The sequence below is a fragment of the Nyctereutes procyonoides genome, unplaced genomic scaffold (genome assembly GCF_905146905.1).
Source record: "Nyctereutes procyonoides isolate TBG_1078 unplaced genomic scaffold, NYPRO_anot_genome, whole genome shotgun sequence".
In the NCBI taxonomy this organism is placed as follows: Eukaryota; Metazoa; Chordata; class Mammalia; order Carnivora; family Canidae; genus Nyctereutes; species Nyctereutes procyonoides.
In genome coordinates, this window is record NW_026575042.1 from 50,536,805 (window position 1) to 50,549,680 (window position 12,876).

General features: G+C 43.9%; 1 protein-coding gene across 1 annotated transcript; it reads right to left on the reverse strand.

The window, feature by feature from the left end:
* Nucleotides 1-689: 689 nt before the first annotated feature.
* On the reverse strand, nucleotides 690-12,602 carry SSR3 (signal sequence receptor subunit 3). Its single transcript, XM_055321092.1, has 5 exons — nucleotides 12,390-12,602; nucleotides 11,527-11,653; nucleotides 6,448-6,546; nucleotides 2,270-2,401; nucleotides 690-1,202 (listed from the first exon to the last, which is right to left on the reverse strand). The coding sequence occupies exons 1-5, from the start codon at nucleotides 12,520-12,522 to the stop codon at nucleotides 1,136-1,138; spliced, it is 558 nt and encodes a 185-aa protein (XP_055177067.1). The 5' UTR covers nucleotides 12,523-12,602; the 3' UTR covers nucleotides 690-1,135.
* Nucleotides 12,603-12,876: the final 274 nt, after the last annotated feature.

Below are 12,876 nucleotides of genomic sequence, written 5' to 3' on the forward strand. Positions count from 1 at the left end.
ATTACCTCCATAACCCTTTCAATAATTCAAGCTAAAAAAGCTTCCCAAACTTTTTCACATCACGGCATGCACCAGAAAATAATTATCTTTGCAAACATTGGTTAAAAATGCCAGAGCATGCTCTTGGCTGGACCCCAGGGGCTGAGGAGGTTAATATGAAGTTTTGTGCACGATCAATAGGAACCTGTGGACCAAAGGGTCAAATTTATGAAAGTCCTGATGGAAAAAATGCTGCACTAGATGCTGCGTAAGCACTAAACCCACTGCAATTCCTTAGAGAGTTCATAGAATTCTGGAACTAAGATTACAAAACATTTCTTTGATCTTTTACACATCAATATTCAGGAAGGAGGTTCACTACTGAACATTCCTCCAGTGGTATGAGACCGTGGTCAAGGAAAACAATGACTCCAGTCTCTTAAAACAGGTCAAACCAACATGGTAAGGTTAAGCTGACCTCCCTGGCCACCCAAGGCCACAGCTATACAGCTGAACAGTATGTGCCTTAACCCCACAGGACAACTCTCCTAATGCCTGGCCGCTATTTTTAGGTTAGTACCCTAGCTGCCTTTCTTCTGTAAAACAAAAACAGAAATTTTGCACCAGTTTCTCTTCCCCCAATTGGACACCTTGTTTTTTTAACTGTGAGTTATTTCAAATCACAAATTCAAGTGACTCGTAAACATGAGGCTGTTCAATCCCCAAGGGGAAAGGATTCATTCTGATATTTATGATTCAAAAAAAGTTATAATATTGTGGTTAGAACACAAAGAACCACTTACTAACTTCTTGCTATTATAAATAATAACAGCTCAGTCCAGGTTACTGTGACCTCTGACAGATCAAGGAAACAAGTTATTTTCTCCTCTTGTGATTACAGCACATTACGAGACTTTTTACCTTTTAATAAATGTCCTGGACTCTGAATTTTCCTTTCAATTCATTTAATTTCAACAATCTGTCAAAAAAAGAGCCAATAAACAAATACTGAATTACATTTTGTTGGGTTTTTCAAACCCTCCAACTGCAGACTATAAAAACATCTTGTGTGTCTCTCATTCTGACCACCCTGTTACTTTTCCATATACCACAGGCCACCCATAGATACGAAGCCAGGGGCCAAAGCCGGTACAGTCTACTTGGAGCCAGTAGACAGAAGGGCGATGAGGCCTGATGAAGCACTTATGGACAAAATATAGTTCCTGTAAAAATTTAATGTTAAGGAAATATTAAAAGCCCAAGAAGTAGCTCAACAAAATAAAAAGATTTTGCCCATCTCTTTGGAATGCACTATTTCCCTCCTGACACTATAAAACGACAATGACGCGCAGGCCCATTGTCTGCAAATGCAATTTACAAGACAGAAGGCTATAAAGAATGAAGAACATTAGCACAAGATGTGTTCCAATTTTAAAAAGGAAACACTTGCGAGAGAACCTAGACTACATGATCACAAAGACGACATCTGAATTCCATTTAACCTAAAAGAGAAGACTTTGTCAAGAAGGAACTTCTCCAACTTATCTCCGCCCCCCTTCTCCCCTCCCCCACCTAAGAGCAAAGGAAAAATAAGTTTCCCCTGTCCCTCAGTGTTTTAGCTACGAGTTGCCCAGGAAAAGCAGAGGCTCTGAAAGTTCACAGCCACTCTCAGCCTCAGAACTGGACTGTTGGGGCAAACCACTCTAGTGTTCCCAGGAGATACAAGTTGAAGGAGCTTGCTGTAGTACAGAACATCTCCACCTGTTGAAAGTCTGGCTGCATATCCCTACCTAACACCTTTAACAAATTACGTAAAAAGAGAAGACTGATTCTTGCCCAAAAGCTCAATTTAAGAGCAGCCTGAAACACTGTTAAGATATCATGAAACCTGCCTATTTAACTGCACCGGCTACTCACCCAATTCCAAAGCCCCAAAATATCAGCAGACACGTGCTTATGGCAGGAGCTATCAAAGATGGCAACTTTGCTTTTGATTCTTGGAACTTATTTTTAAATAAGCAGGTATACAGAATCACATATGTAGGACTGCTTTGTAATAGTTATTATTTATCATGAAGTTGTAATTTGTAAACTTCAAAGAACTTTAAATCAAGCCCAAAGCCCCTCTTTTACATGTCCACAAACTTGCCTAGGGTCACAGTGCTATTTATTTAGTGCACTGATTCCCTAGGCAGTTTTTCTTCATAGTAAAATATTTAGATAAATCAAAACCAAAACAAACTACTGCTTCTAGACTTCAAAAAATGCTAATGAACCTTTAAAAGGATACACCGTTGGGTTGAAGTTCTTCAATATAAAGAAGGAGGCAACAATGACCAAGACCAGGAATAGGGTGTTGTTATAGAAGATGGAAAATGTTGTAGCTTCATAATCAGCAACTTCATTCTTCTTCCACAAAATTCTGTACACAAACAAATCGAGTTTATAAAAATATTATAGAATATTTTAAATACCACATGGCTCTAGTTTACTATATAAAGTGAGTTTTTCCTTAAGTATTCTGGGCAGAATGTGGTTTTTGTTTTGTTTTGAAGATTTTACTTATTCATGAGACACAGGCAGAGGGAGAAGCAGGCTCCACACAGGGAGCCCGACGTGGGATTCGATCCTAGGAGTCCAGGATCACGCCCTGTGACGAAAGCAGGCGCTAAACCACTGAGCCACCCAGGGATCCCCACAGAATGTGTTTTTACTATTAAATTTAACCAGCATTTGTGCCCTTTTTTCCTGCTGAAAAAGATATTTTACTCTATTGATAAAAATAGCTGCTCGGTATATTACCTTTTTTCCCAGGCAGTCAGGGCTTTGGAGGAAGGGACAGATTAATTGCAATTGGCTTGGTTTCACCAGTGGCCTAAAGAGACATCGTTCTCTAGGTCCTCACCTAAAAAGAACTCCGCGATCAGTAGCCAGATGAAGCTTTCCTGGCTATTTGCTGGCTTGAGATGCTCAATAGCCTACAGATTTCAGCCTTCAATATTACACCTGAAGACAATCCCAAGGACTAAAACAGCCATGGCTCACAGAAGCAGACTTGTCTGCAATTATCTTTAGCCACTTTACATAATTCAAAGAGTCTGCTTCATCATTAGGAGGATTTTTTAACTTTGTAAAACCCATTTACTTTTTCTTTTATCCATTTTACTCCTTATGTTTTATTAACTGACTAAAACTTTATCAACTTTTTCTTTTACCTCTTCACACAGGCAGCAGGAAGTCCCAAGATGCCTATGAATCGGGTAGCCTTTACTCCATTTGGTTAATTAACTTTGTAAAGCAGTTTTTAAAAGAGTAGGTTGTGACCCATTAGTGGGATGTGAAATCAACTGGGTGGATTCAATGCTCAGAGAAAATAAATGAGTGGATTGAGACTAGCACTTTTTAAATAGAAAAATATTGAGTGTATCATCCACAGCAGGATAATTATTGTTTTGTGCAACATTTGCATGTGTGCAAGTTTGAGTGTATTTGGTTGAAAGGTAAAGTATTTCACTGTGGATTATTATCAAAAAGGTTGAAAGCCATCACCACTGATGCTTTGTCCTTCCCCAAAGATACACACCCTGGGGCTAGATAATCCCCTCCACCAAGCTGAAGGACAGCACTATGGCTAATGTCACTGGCAGCTCCTACATGTTGCTTACCAAATGTTCTAATCCAAAGTCAACAAGCTTGACTAAAAGGAGCTAAATGAAATGAACTTATCTTCATCACAAGAAGTCTGTGATCTCTAATATACTCCAAGTTTGGAAGAAGTAAAAGATACATTAAATGCAATCATCCTGATTTCAGAGAAGTTTAATTGTAAATTTAAAATATGTGACTTGGGGGGCAGCCCGGGGTGGCTCAGCGGTTTAGCTCCTGCCTTCGGCTCAGGGCGTGATCCTGGAGTCCCGGGATTGAGTCCCATATCGGGCTCCCTGCATGGAGCCTGCTTCTCCCTCTGCCTGTGTCTCTGCCTCTGTCTCTCTCTCTGTTTCTCATGAATAACTAAATAAAATCTTTAAAAATATGTATGTATATGTAACTTGGAATTGGAGGAAATACATTATACTGCTAGGAAACACTTAGAACAAGTGCTTCTGTTTTCAAGACTGGTGGTTTTTGTGAAACAGTAACAGCACAAACTTCTACTGAAGATGATAGAAATTTCATAATCTTCTGACACTGCATTTTATGTATCTGCAAAACCTACACTACATTCTCCTTTGAAATACTGATCCAGCCAATGGCAAAGATACTTCCTTTCCAATTCCAACCCTGATCCACTAGTACTGACTACCTGAATACCATCCTGAGGATTCTGAGACACATCTCAGGGTCAAGAACAAGCACCAGAACAAATCAGGCACATATCTGCAGTGGACAGAGACCCATTTGCCACCTCTGCTGTAATTCATTACCTAAACCTATAGAGCTGTAACAAGCATTTTGAAATTGCAGACTGTGATGTATACTCCAATTTAAGAACCACTTGTAATTCAGTAAAAAGAGTTCTAAAGTGTCCTAGATTCTGTAACCTCTATTGCCATGCAAAAATTTACAATCAGGAAGCTTTGTAGCCAGACCTCACTAAAGCTGCTGAGAAAAGGCATTCACCATCAGTATTTGAATACTGTACCCTTCACAGAGCGCCTGACTGGCTAACGTCAGTAGAGCATGCAACTCTTGATCTCCAGGTCATGAGTTCAAGCCCCACCCTGGGTATAGAAAATACTTAAAATCTTAAAAAAAAAAAAAAAAAAAGTCCTATCCTTCAGTTTTTATGAAGGATCCACAGAAGATAACGATTTCTAAAATGTTTTAGTGCCTTTTCAAAAACACTGTAGAAAACATCGTTTGTTAAGTCACTCAGTGTCCCTTAAATAGGGATCCACTTGACAAAATCCTTCCAAAGATTCTGTGCCAGGAAAGTTTCTCTTCAGAAGGACTTACATGTTGCTTCTCATCAGACAACGAAAGTATAAGACCTCAGATGCTTCCCCTGACACTTGGAAGCTCAGAGCTAAGTTCAATGCTCAACTGCTGTAACTAACCCTGAGGTTCTTGTCCACCCAACTTTTCTTAGGTTTCTGATCTTTCAAAACTGTACTTTCTTTCATATGCACTTTAATATTACAAGTCTCCATAAAGTCTTTCTGGAGCAAAATGGGTTAAAAATTCCATTTTACAAAGCACTTCGTAGATACCAGAACTTAAGATCTACGAGGGACGCCTGGGTGGCTCAGCAGTTGAGCGTCCCTTTGGCTCTCAGTGTGATCCTAGTCCTGGGATCAAGTCCCACATCAGGCTCCCTGCAGGGAGCCTGCTTCTCCCCCCCCCCCACCCCCGTCGCTCATGAGTAAATAAAATCTTTTAAAAAAAAAAATTGTAACTTTTTGGCAGATTACAGGTGAATTCATTAAAAGATATATTTTCAACAAAAACTCTTGGATTGGGGTGCCTGGGTGGCTCAGCGGTTGAGCATCTGCCTTTGGCTCAAGGCATGACTCCGGGATCCTGGGATCGAGTCCCGCATTGGGCTCCCCGTAGGGAGTCTGCTTCTCCCTCTCCCTCCCAGCCCCTCTCCCCTCTCTGGCCCCCTCTCCCCTCCCAGCCTCTCTCCCTCATGAATAAATAAAATCTTTAAAAAAAAAAAATCCATGAAAACAACCTCAACTAGTGACTGTATTAAACCCATGTAACAACTTAAGCACAAGTTTATCCTCATTCAGAGACTTCTGCTACTCAGATATTAGACTATCAAGCCTTCTAAGAGCTGTCGGCAGGAAAACCTGAGGGGTAAGGGCTGACAAATGTGGCAGAGATTTGGGCAACAGGACAGAAACCAAGTTGTTTTCTTTTTCCCAACCAACGCAGATAATGAAGAACTGGCTGTCCCTAGGGAAGCTCAGGAATGGAAATACCACCACCTAAAAATGCTAACACCAACACAATGCAAACTCTCCAGACCCAGAGGGGTGAGGTGGCTTGCTCAAGGTCGCATAGCTAGCTATCAAGTGGCAGAACCAACCCTGGATACAGCTCTGTAGGCTGTACACTAACCTCCAGGAGAGCAGTTGGGAGGACAAGCTCTGGAGCCACACCGCCCACATTCTCGCCCGAGTTCTTAACGTGGATCAATCGCACACTAATTTGTACCCTTGGGCAAGTTACCCAAGGTTTCTGTACCTCAGTTTCCTCAGATGTAAAATGGAAATAACAGCCCTACCTCATAGAACTCTTTAAAGAAACAAATGAACGGTGTATAACACAAAGGAAAGTATCTGGTAGTGGTAAAAACTCAGAATGCCAGTGATTGTTATTCCCATTACTACGTCTTCTACAATATCAGCATTTAACCTTAGGCAATTCCATTATCCACATTCTTTAGGCAGAAACCAAAAATGTAATTTTTCTACAAAGTATCCCCTTTCCTGATTATCACCAACACTTTAGAAGTCAAACCTTTCATCTTTTTCCTTTCGAGACATCTTTCTGTTATCAGCTTCAGAGAGTTTTCGAGTCACTTCTTTGGAAACAGCATCCTCCCTCTTCTGTGCTACTCTGGAGGAAAAAAAAGGGGGTAAGAAAAAAGGTTTCCACATGCTCCAGGAATGAACATCACACTATCTGAAACACTCTGTACTCATAGTTTGTACTAGCAAGTATATATTTTACATTTTAAGAAATAATCTTGACAAAATTCCAAGTTTACTATACTGTAATAGCCAAAAGAGAGTTCAAGAGTTTCCAAGTTATAGTTTATCAGTTATAGGTTTTGATTTTTGCTTGAAAGGGATAATTTTCCAAAGTTTAGGTATTTAGTATGGAAATAGGTCAAATGCTTTTAGCATAATTTAGTTATAAATCACTGTAACTCCATTTTGTGTTAGCCTATTTATATTTGTTCAAAAAATAAATTTGATTAGGCACTGGCAAATAATACAGGATTTCAATTCCAGTAAATAAAAGTACACTAGACTTAAAAAAACAAAAGGGAATTAACAAAAAGGAATATGTAACATTAAATTAATACTTTCAGCACCACTACAAAGAACAATTTCATTAAAAAGAAATACCACAAAGTCAGGGATCAACCATACCACTTTTAACTAAATGAACCACAGATTGTACCAATATGGAATCAGCCAGAAAAGGCTAAAAGTGTCATTCAAAATATCAGATCAAAATCTTCAGTGATGAGTCAAATTTTAAAAAACTATATTCATCAGAATATCTAGAAGGTGAATTTTATCAGGTGAGATTGCTAGTGAAAGAATAAAATTTAACCTAAGACAAAATATAAAAAGCCTCCCAAAGTTCATGACATTTAAATTTAACAAGGTGTATTTTTCGTAATATAGAAGAAACTGGTTAGCCATGATTATAGAAGAAAAATAATTGATATAAGCAAAACCTAACCACCTACACAGTTCTACTATGAAAATGTTCAACAAAGATTGAGATCTGTCAAAAGCAGTTCTTTCTGTGGGACACAGAAATCTGTTCACTCTATGTTCAATTAATTAATCCATCATTACTAAGCTATATTTAGTTCTGGTTAGTATACCAAGGAAAGGTACGGAGAAATCAGGATGGACTCCTGAAAAGAAAGCCCAAGATTATCCAAGGCAATAGTTTTCAGCCTTTCTTTAACCACAAGAGCTTCTACAATGCCAATTAAACACAAATTCCCAGAGATCCAATTTCATCTGATTCATTTTATTATGGAAAAGTTCTGTTCTTAAGGGGCAGACTCTCATCCTGGAACCTCTCTAGCCGACCCGGCACTCAATATGTTTCTTGAACTGCACACAAGACCAGTTTTTTCTAAGAAAGGCCAGTTGATAAGAAATTGATGTCACTTATGGAAGAAACCTTTCTGAGCTGAACAGAGGGAAAAGAGATACACACACACATACACATCATCATCATCAGGATACTAGGACATAGGACTAAACTATGTTCTTAAGAGTTGACTATCTCCTAGTGTCTTAAAGGACAACTAGTCAATCATCTGTTCACAAGACAAATTTTCCTGAAGAGATCAAACCATATTAACTAGTTCATTTCTCTTCTAGATCTAAAATTGTATCTTCACCTAACAGAAGCATAACCACCTGTTAGGTTTATGACAACTCAAGAAGTCCTACCCTCTGTTTTAGGGCTCTTGGAAAGTAAGTCTCGCTCAATGCTCTAAGACAAGGCAAAGGTCTTCTGGTGGCCCAGCACTCAACCATCTGAGATAACCCACAAAAATCAACTGTTTTTTTTTCTGTTATTAATTTTTTTTACATATTTTGGAATTCTTCCAGAATAAAAAAGAAAATTACTATTTAATCTCTTGAAAAAAAAAAAACATATTTGCAAATTTTTTTATTTTATTTTATTTTTTTTTGGTCATGCCACCTTAAATTCCTACAGGCTCTCACACCCTCAATCTGACACGGCACATAAACATTTATTATGTGCCAGACACTACACTTAACATGTCACTCGTATTATTCAATCCTTACCATCTATGAGGTACCACTAGTATCCCCATTTAAAGCTCAGGAATCTGATGGCTAAAGAGATGAAATGTGTGCCCAAGGCTATACATTTTTTTTTTTTTAAAGATTTTGTTTACTTGAGAGAAAGAATGAGCTGGGCGAGGAGCCAAGGGAGAAGGAGACTCCCCACCGAGCAGGGATCATGACCTATGCCAAAGGCAGCCTCTTAAAACCTACTAAGCCACCCAGGCGCTCCCCAAGGCTCTACATTTAAGAAAAGCAGAGCTGAGATCCGAATCCAGACTGTCAACACATAAGCCATCTTTCTTCTACTAGTAACATCTACTCATACTCTGCAACTTCCTGGGTCTTTGAGCTTTAACACACCTTGTAAATCCGGGGGGGGGGGCTTCAATAGGAGTGGCATTCTTTAACATTAAATCAAAACTATAATTAAAAAATAATTCCACTATGAGAGAACCTGCTAAATCAGTAATCAAAATTTTACTCAACTGAATGTACCGTTAACTGGTGTAAGGAACAAACGACATGGCAGTGGCCCTCAAGAAGCCTAGAATAGACATGAGAAAGTATAAAAAACATAATTTCAGAGGTGCCCGAGTGGCTCAGTCAGTTTAACATCTGCCCTGGGCTCAAGTCCTGATCCCTGGGTCCTGGGATCACGCTCCCTGCTGAGCACGAAGCCTGCTTCTCCCTATGCCTCTACCCCTGCCCCCGCAACCTGTGTTCTCTCTGGCTCTGCTAGCTTGAATAAACTTTTTAAAAGAAACCCCCCCCCAAAAAATTTTTTAAATAAAATAGAAACCCCAAAAAACATAATTTTCTATTAAATTTATATTTAATTCCAAAAATGTAAATGAAAAATATTACGCAGGACAAGTAAAAAAAAAAAAAAAAAAAAAAAACACCAAGTCTTGAAAGGAGGGAGTTCCGAGGATATCACAAAGGGTGGGTAACACAAGGTGCCCACGTGTGAGGGCTTTGCTACCCACAGATGGCCACACTGCACAAGAAGCCCAGGACGGCTGGAACCAGAATGGTGTTGGTGAAGAGGGCTGCCAAGCATAAAGACAACAAAGATGACCACTCTGCTGTCTAGCAGAAAGGCAGTCACACAAACCTGACTTCCTATGGGTCCAAGACAACAGAGAAGATGCTAAGGCCACTTTCAGCCACTGAGGCCATTTCTGGCCTTCATACAATAAATCCCTATTTAACTGAGATCATCTCAACATGTTTTTTTTTTTAATAGTTTATTTGAGAGAGAGCGAGCATACATATCTCTGTGCACAAGCAGGGGAAAGGGCAGAGGGAGAGACTATGCAAGCAGACTCCACTGAGTGCAGAGCTTGATGCAGGGCTTGATCACGGGACCCTGAGGTCATGACCTTGGCAGAAACCAAGAGTCAGATACTTAACCAACTAAGCCACCCAGGCTCTCCCATGGCAACATGTTTCTATTCCTTGTGATCACACAAAGAGCCCAACAGAGAAACAGACTTAGAAAGGATTTATACAATGTGTTCTTAAAAAAAATATAATCTTTTACATTTTTACATACTTCTAAGAAAAAAAATGTAAATAGCATAGAAAATCAGAGTTAAAAAAAAATTTAAAAACCTTTCATGGGGGGATCCCTGGGTGGCTCAGTGGTTTAGCACCTGCCTTTGGTCCAGGGCGCAATCCTAGAGTCCCGGGATCAAGTTCAGCATTGGGCTCCCGGCATGGAGCCTGCTTCTCCCTCCTCCTCCTGTGTCTCTACCTCTATCATAAATTAATAAATTAAAAAAACAAACAAACAAAAAAAACCTTTCATGTCTGAAAAACGGTGCATAGAGAACAAGAATCATACTTTGCAGTTTCATTTGACTTCAGCAACGTTAACTTACTTAGCAGTTTTTCTGATAAACCCCGTGATTGAGGCCAGTGCCCAAGTGTTGTGATTTCACCCTCGAATCCTACTTCTCTAAATGTCAGAAGTGCTGTCTCTGAGTCAGTTAATATTTTTTTTTTTAAAAAAAGATTTATTTATTCATGACAGACACACGGAGAGGGAGAGGGAGAGGGAGAGGGAGAGGGAGAGGGAGAGGGAGAGGGAGGGAGGGAGAGAGAGAGAGAGAGAGAGAGAGAGAGGCAGAGACCCAGGCAGAGGGAGAAGCAGGCTCCACACCGGGAGCCAGATGGGGGACTTGATCCTGGGACTCCAGGATCACACCCTGGGCCAAAGGCAGGTGCCAAACCGCTGAGCCACCCAGGGATCCCCTCTTTTTTTTTTTTTTTCTTTTAAAGAAAGATTGATGATAGATTTATTTTTTATTTTTTTATTTTATTTTTTATTTTTTGATTGATTGGGAGAGGGAGAGAGGGAGAGAGGGAGAGAGAGAGAGGGAAAAGCAGGCTCCACGCAGGGAACCTGATGTGGGACTCGATCCCGGGTCTCCAGGATCATGCCCTGGGCGGAAGGCGGCGCTAAACCGCTGAGCCACCGAGGCACCCAATAACTTTTCATAGCGTTAATATGTCTACATATCGGGCAGCCCAGGTGGCTCAGCGGTTTAGCACCGCCTTGGGTCCAGGGCCTGATCCTGGAGATCTGGGATCGAGTCCCACATCAGGCTCCCTGCGTGGAGCCTGCTTCTCCCTCTGCCTGTCTGTGCCTTCTCTCTCTCTCTGTGTCTCATGAATAAAAAATCTTTAAAAAAAAAAAAAAAAAAAGATGCCTACATATCTATACAGCTCAAGTTGATGCTTTACCGAAAAAAAGACACAAGTGATCTTTCAGACATCCTTCTACTTAAAAGTGCACCACGGGCAGCCCAGCGGCCCAGCCCGGGCGGCTCAGCGGTCTGGCGCCGCCTTCAGCCCAGGGCGTTATCTTGGAAGCCCCAGATCGAGTCCCTCCCTGCGTGGAGCCTGCTTCTCCCTCTGCCGGTGTGTCTCTGTCTCTCTCTGTGTCTCTCGTAAGTAAATAAAATCTCTAAAAAAAAAGTGCACCACGTAATACATACGTTCACTTGAGAAACATACTTACTTGTGTTTGAGAACGAATTTCACGTTTTTGTATGCGAAAGCCACCAGGTAAGTGCTCACGAGGGTCATCACACTGTAGAGCACGGCCGACTGAAGGAGATCCATATGCCATATTCGCCAGTACAGCCCTGCACCGGGGGCGGGGGGGCGGGGGGGCGGGGGGGGGCACAGACAGGAAGAGAACGTCAGCACCCAGTGAGAGGCCCGACCCAGGTGGCCAAGCCTGCAAGGTTCAGCCCGGGGGAGAGGACCCGGCCAGCACCTAAGAGGCCCGACCGAGGCGGTCAAGTCCCGGCCGCGCACCTGGCCGGCTCGGAAGCCGTGAGGCGCACCACCTCGCCCTCGCCCTCGCCCTCGCCCTCGCCCTCGCCATCCCCATCCCCATCCCCCGGCGCAGGCGAGACGTCGGCCCCCGGGAGGAGAGCGGGTTCGGGCCGCCCCGCCCCGCCCCCCTCAGGGCGCACGGACGCTGCGCGGGCCCGGGCCGCCGCTCGCACGCTGACGTGGCCGCCCCCCGCCCCCCCGCCCCCCGCAGCGGGCGCCGCGAGCCCCGGGGGCCTGCGCGGTTCTCCCCGCGAGCGACAAGCAGGCCTGCCCCGTCGGCCTGAGAGTGGGGCCGAGTCCGCCAGAGCGCCGGCGCCCAGCGCGGCCCTGCAGCTCCGCTTCCACGTCGGGTCGAGGGGTCCGGCTCCGGCTCCGGCTCATTAGCTCCCCCGCGTCGGTGAGGCACGGGGCTTAGAGCCGGCCACGGCGGACGGCTGCGGGGGGGCCCCGATGGCCCCCGGCGGGCCGCCGTCCCGGAGCCAGCGAACCTCCCGCCCGCCGCCCGGCCGGGCCCCGCCACGTCCCCGCCCCGGCGCTCACAGATGGGGATGGCGGACACGATGAAGGCGTTCCCGAAGAAGAGCGCGGAGGACTTGGCCGACAGGTTGCGGCTGAAGTCCTGCAGGAGCAGGTCCTCCTCGGACTGCTGCTTGGAGCCGCCTTTGGGAGCCATGGCGGAGCGGAGCGGAGCGGCGCGGCGCGGCGCGGCGCGGGGAGCCTGCGGGCCGGGCGGGCCGGACGCCTCTAGCACCGCCCCCGCGGCCGCCGTACCCGCGAGCGACCCGTCAGCGCCACGCGCGGAGGCGGGACTCGGCGCGGCGCGGGAGCAAGCTCGCCCGGGATTGGCCGCCGCCCCCTGCGCGCCCCGGCCTGATTGGGCAAGCCGGCCACACTTCCGGTTCCCGGCCCGCCTCTAGTAGCCGGCTTCCGGAGGGCGGGGCTTCCTGGTGTCAGGCTTTTTTTTTTTTTAAACAAAAACTTTATTGACATCCCACTTCTCAGGGCCCATCACGCTTCCCAGGTCGAC

What these genes read in the sequence shown, in the direction of transcription:
- SSR3 (XM_055321092.1), bottom strand. Translation starts at nt 12,522, where the DNA reads ATGGCTCCCAAAGGCGGCTCCAAGCAGCAGTCCGAGGAGGACCTGCTC. An exon ending in CGTGTCCGCCATCCCCATCT is followed by an intron (nt 11,654 to 12,389) that starts GTGAGCGCCGGG and finishes CCCCCGGTGCAG; the next exon opens with GGCTGTACTGGCGAATATGG. An exon ending in AAATTCGTTCTCAAACACAA is followed by an intron (nt 6,547 to 11,526) that starts GTAAGTATGTTT and finishes TTTTTCCTCCAG; the next exon opens with AGTAGCACAGAAGAGGGAGG.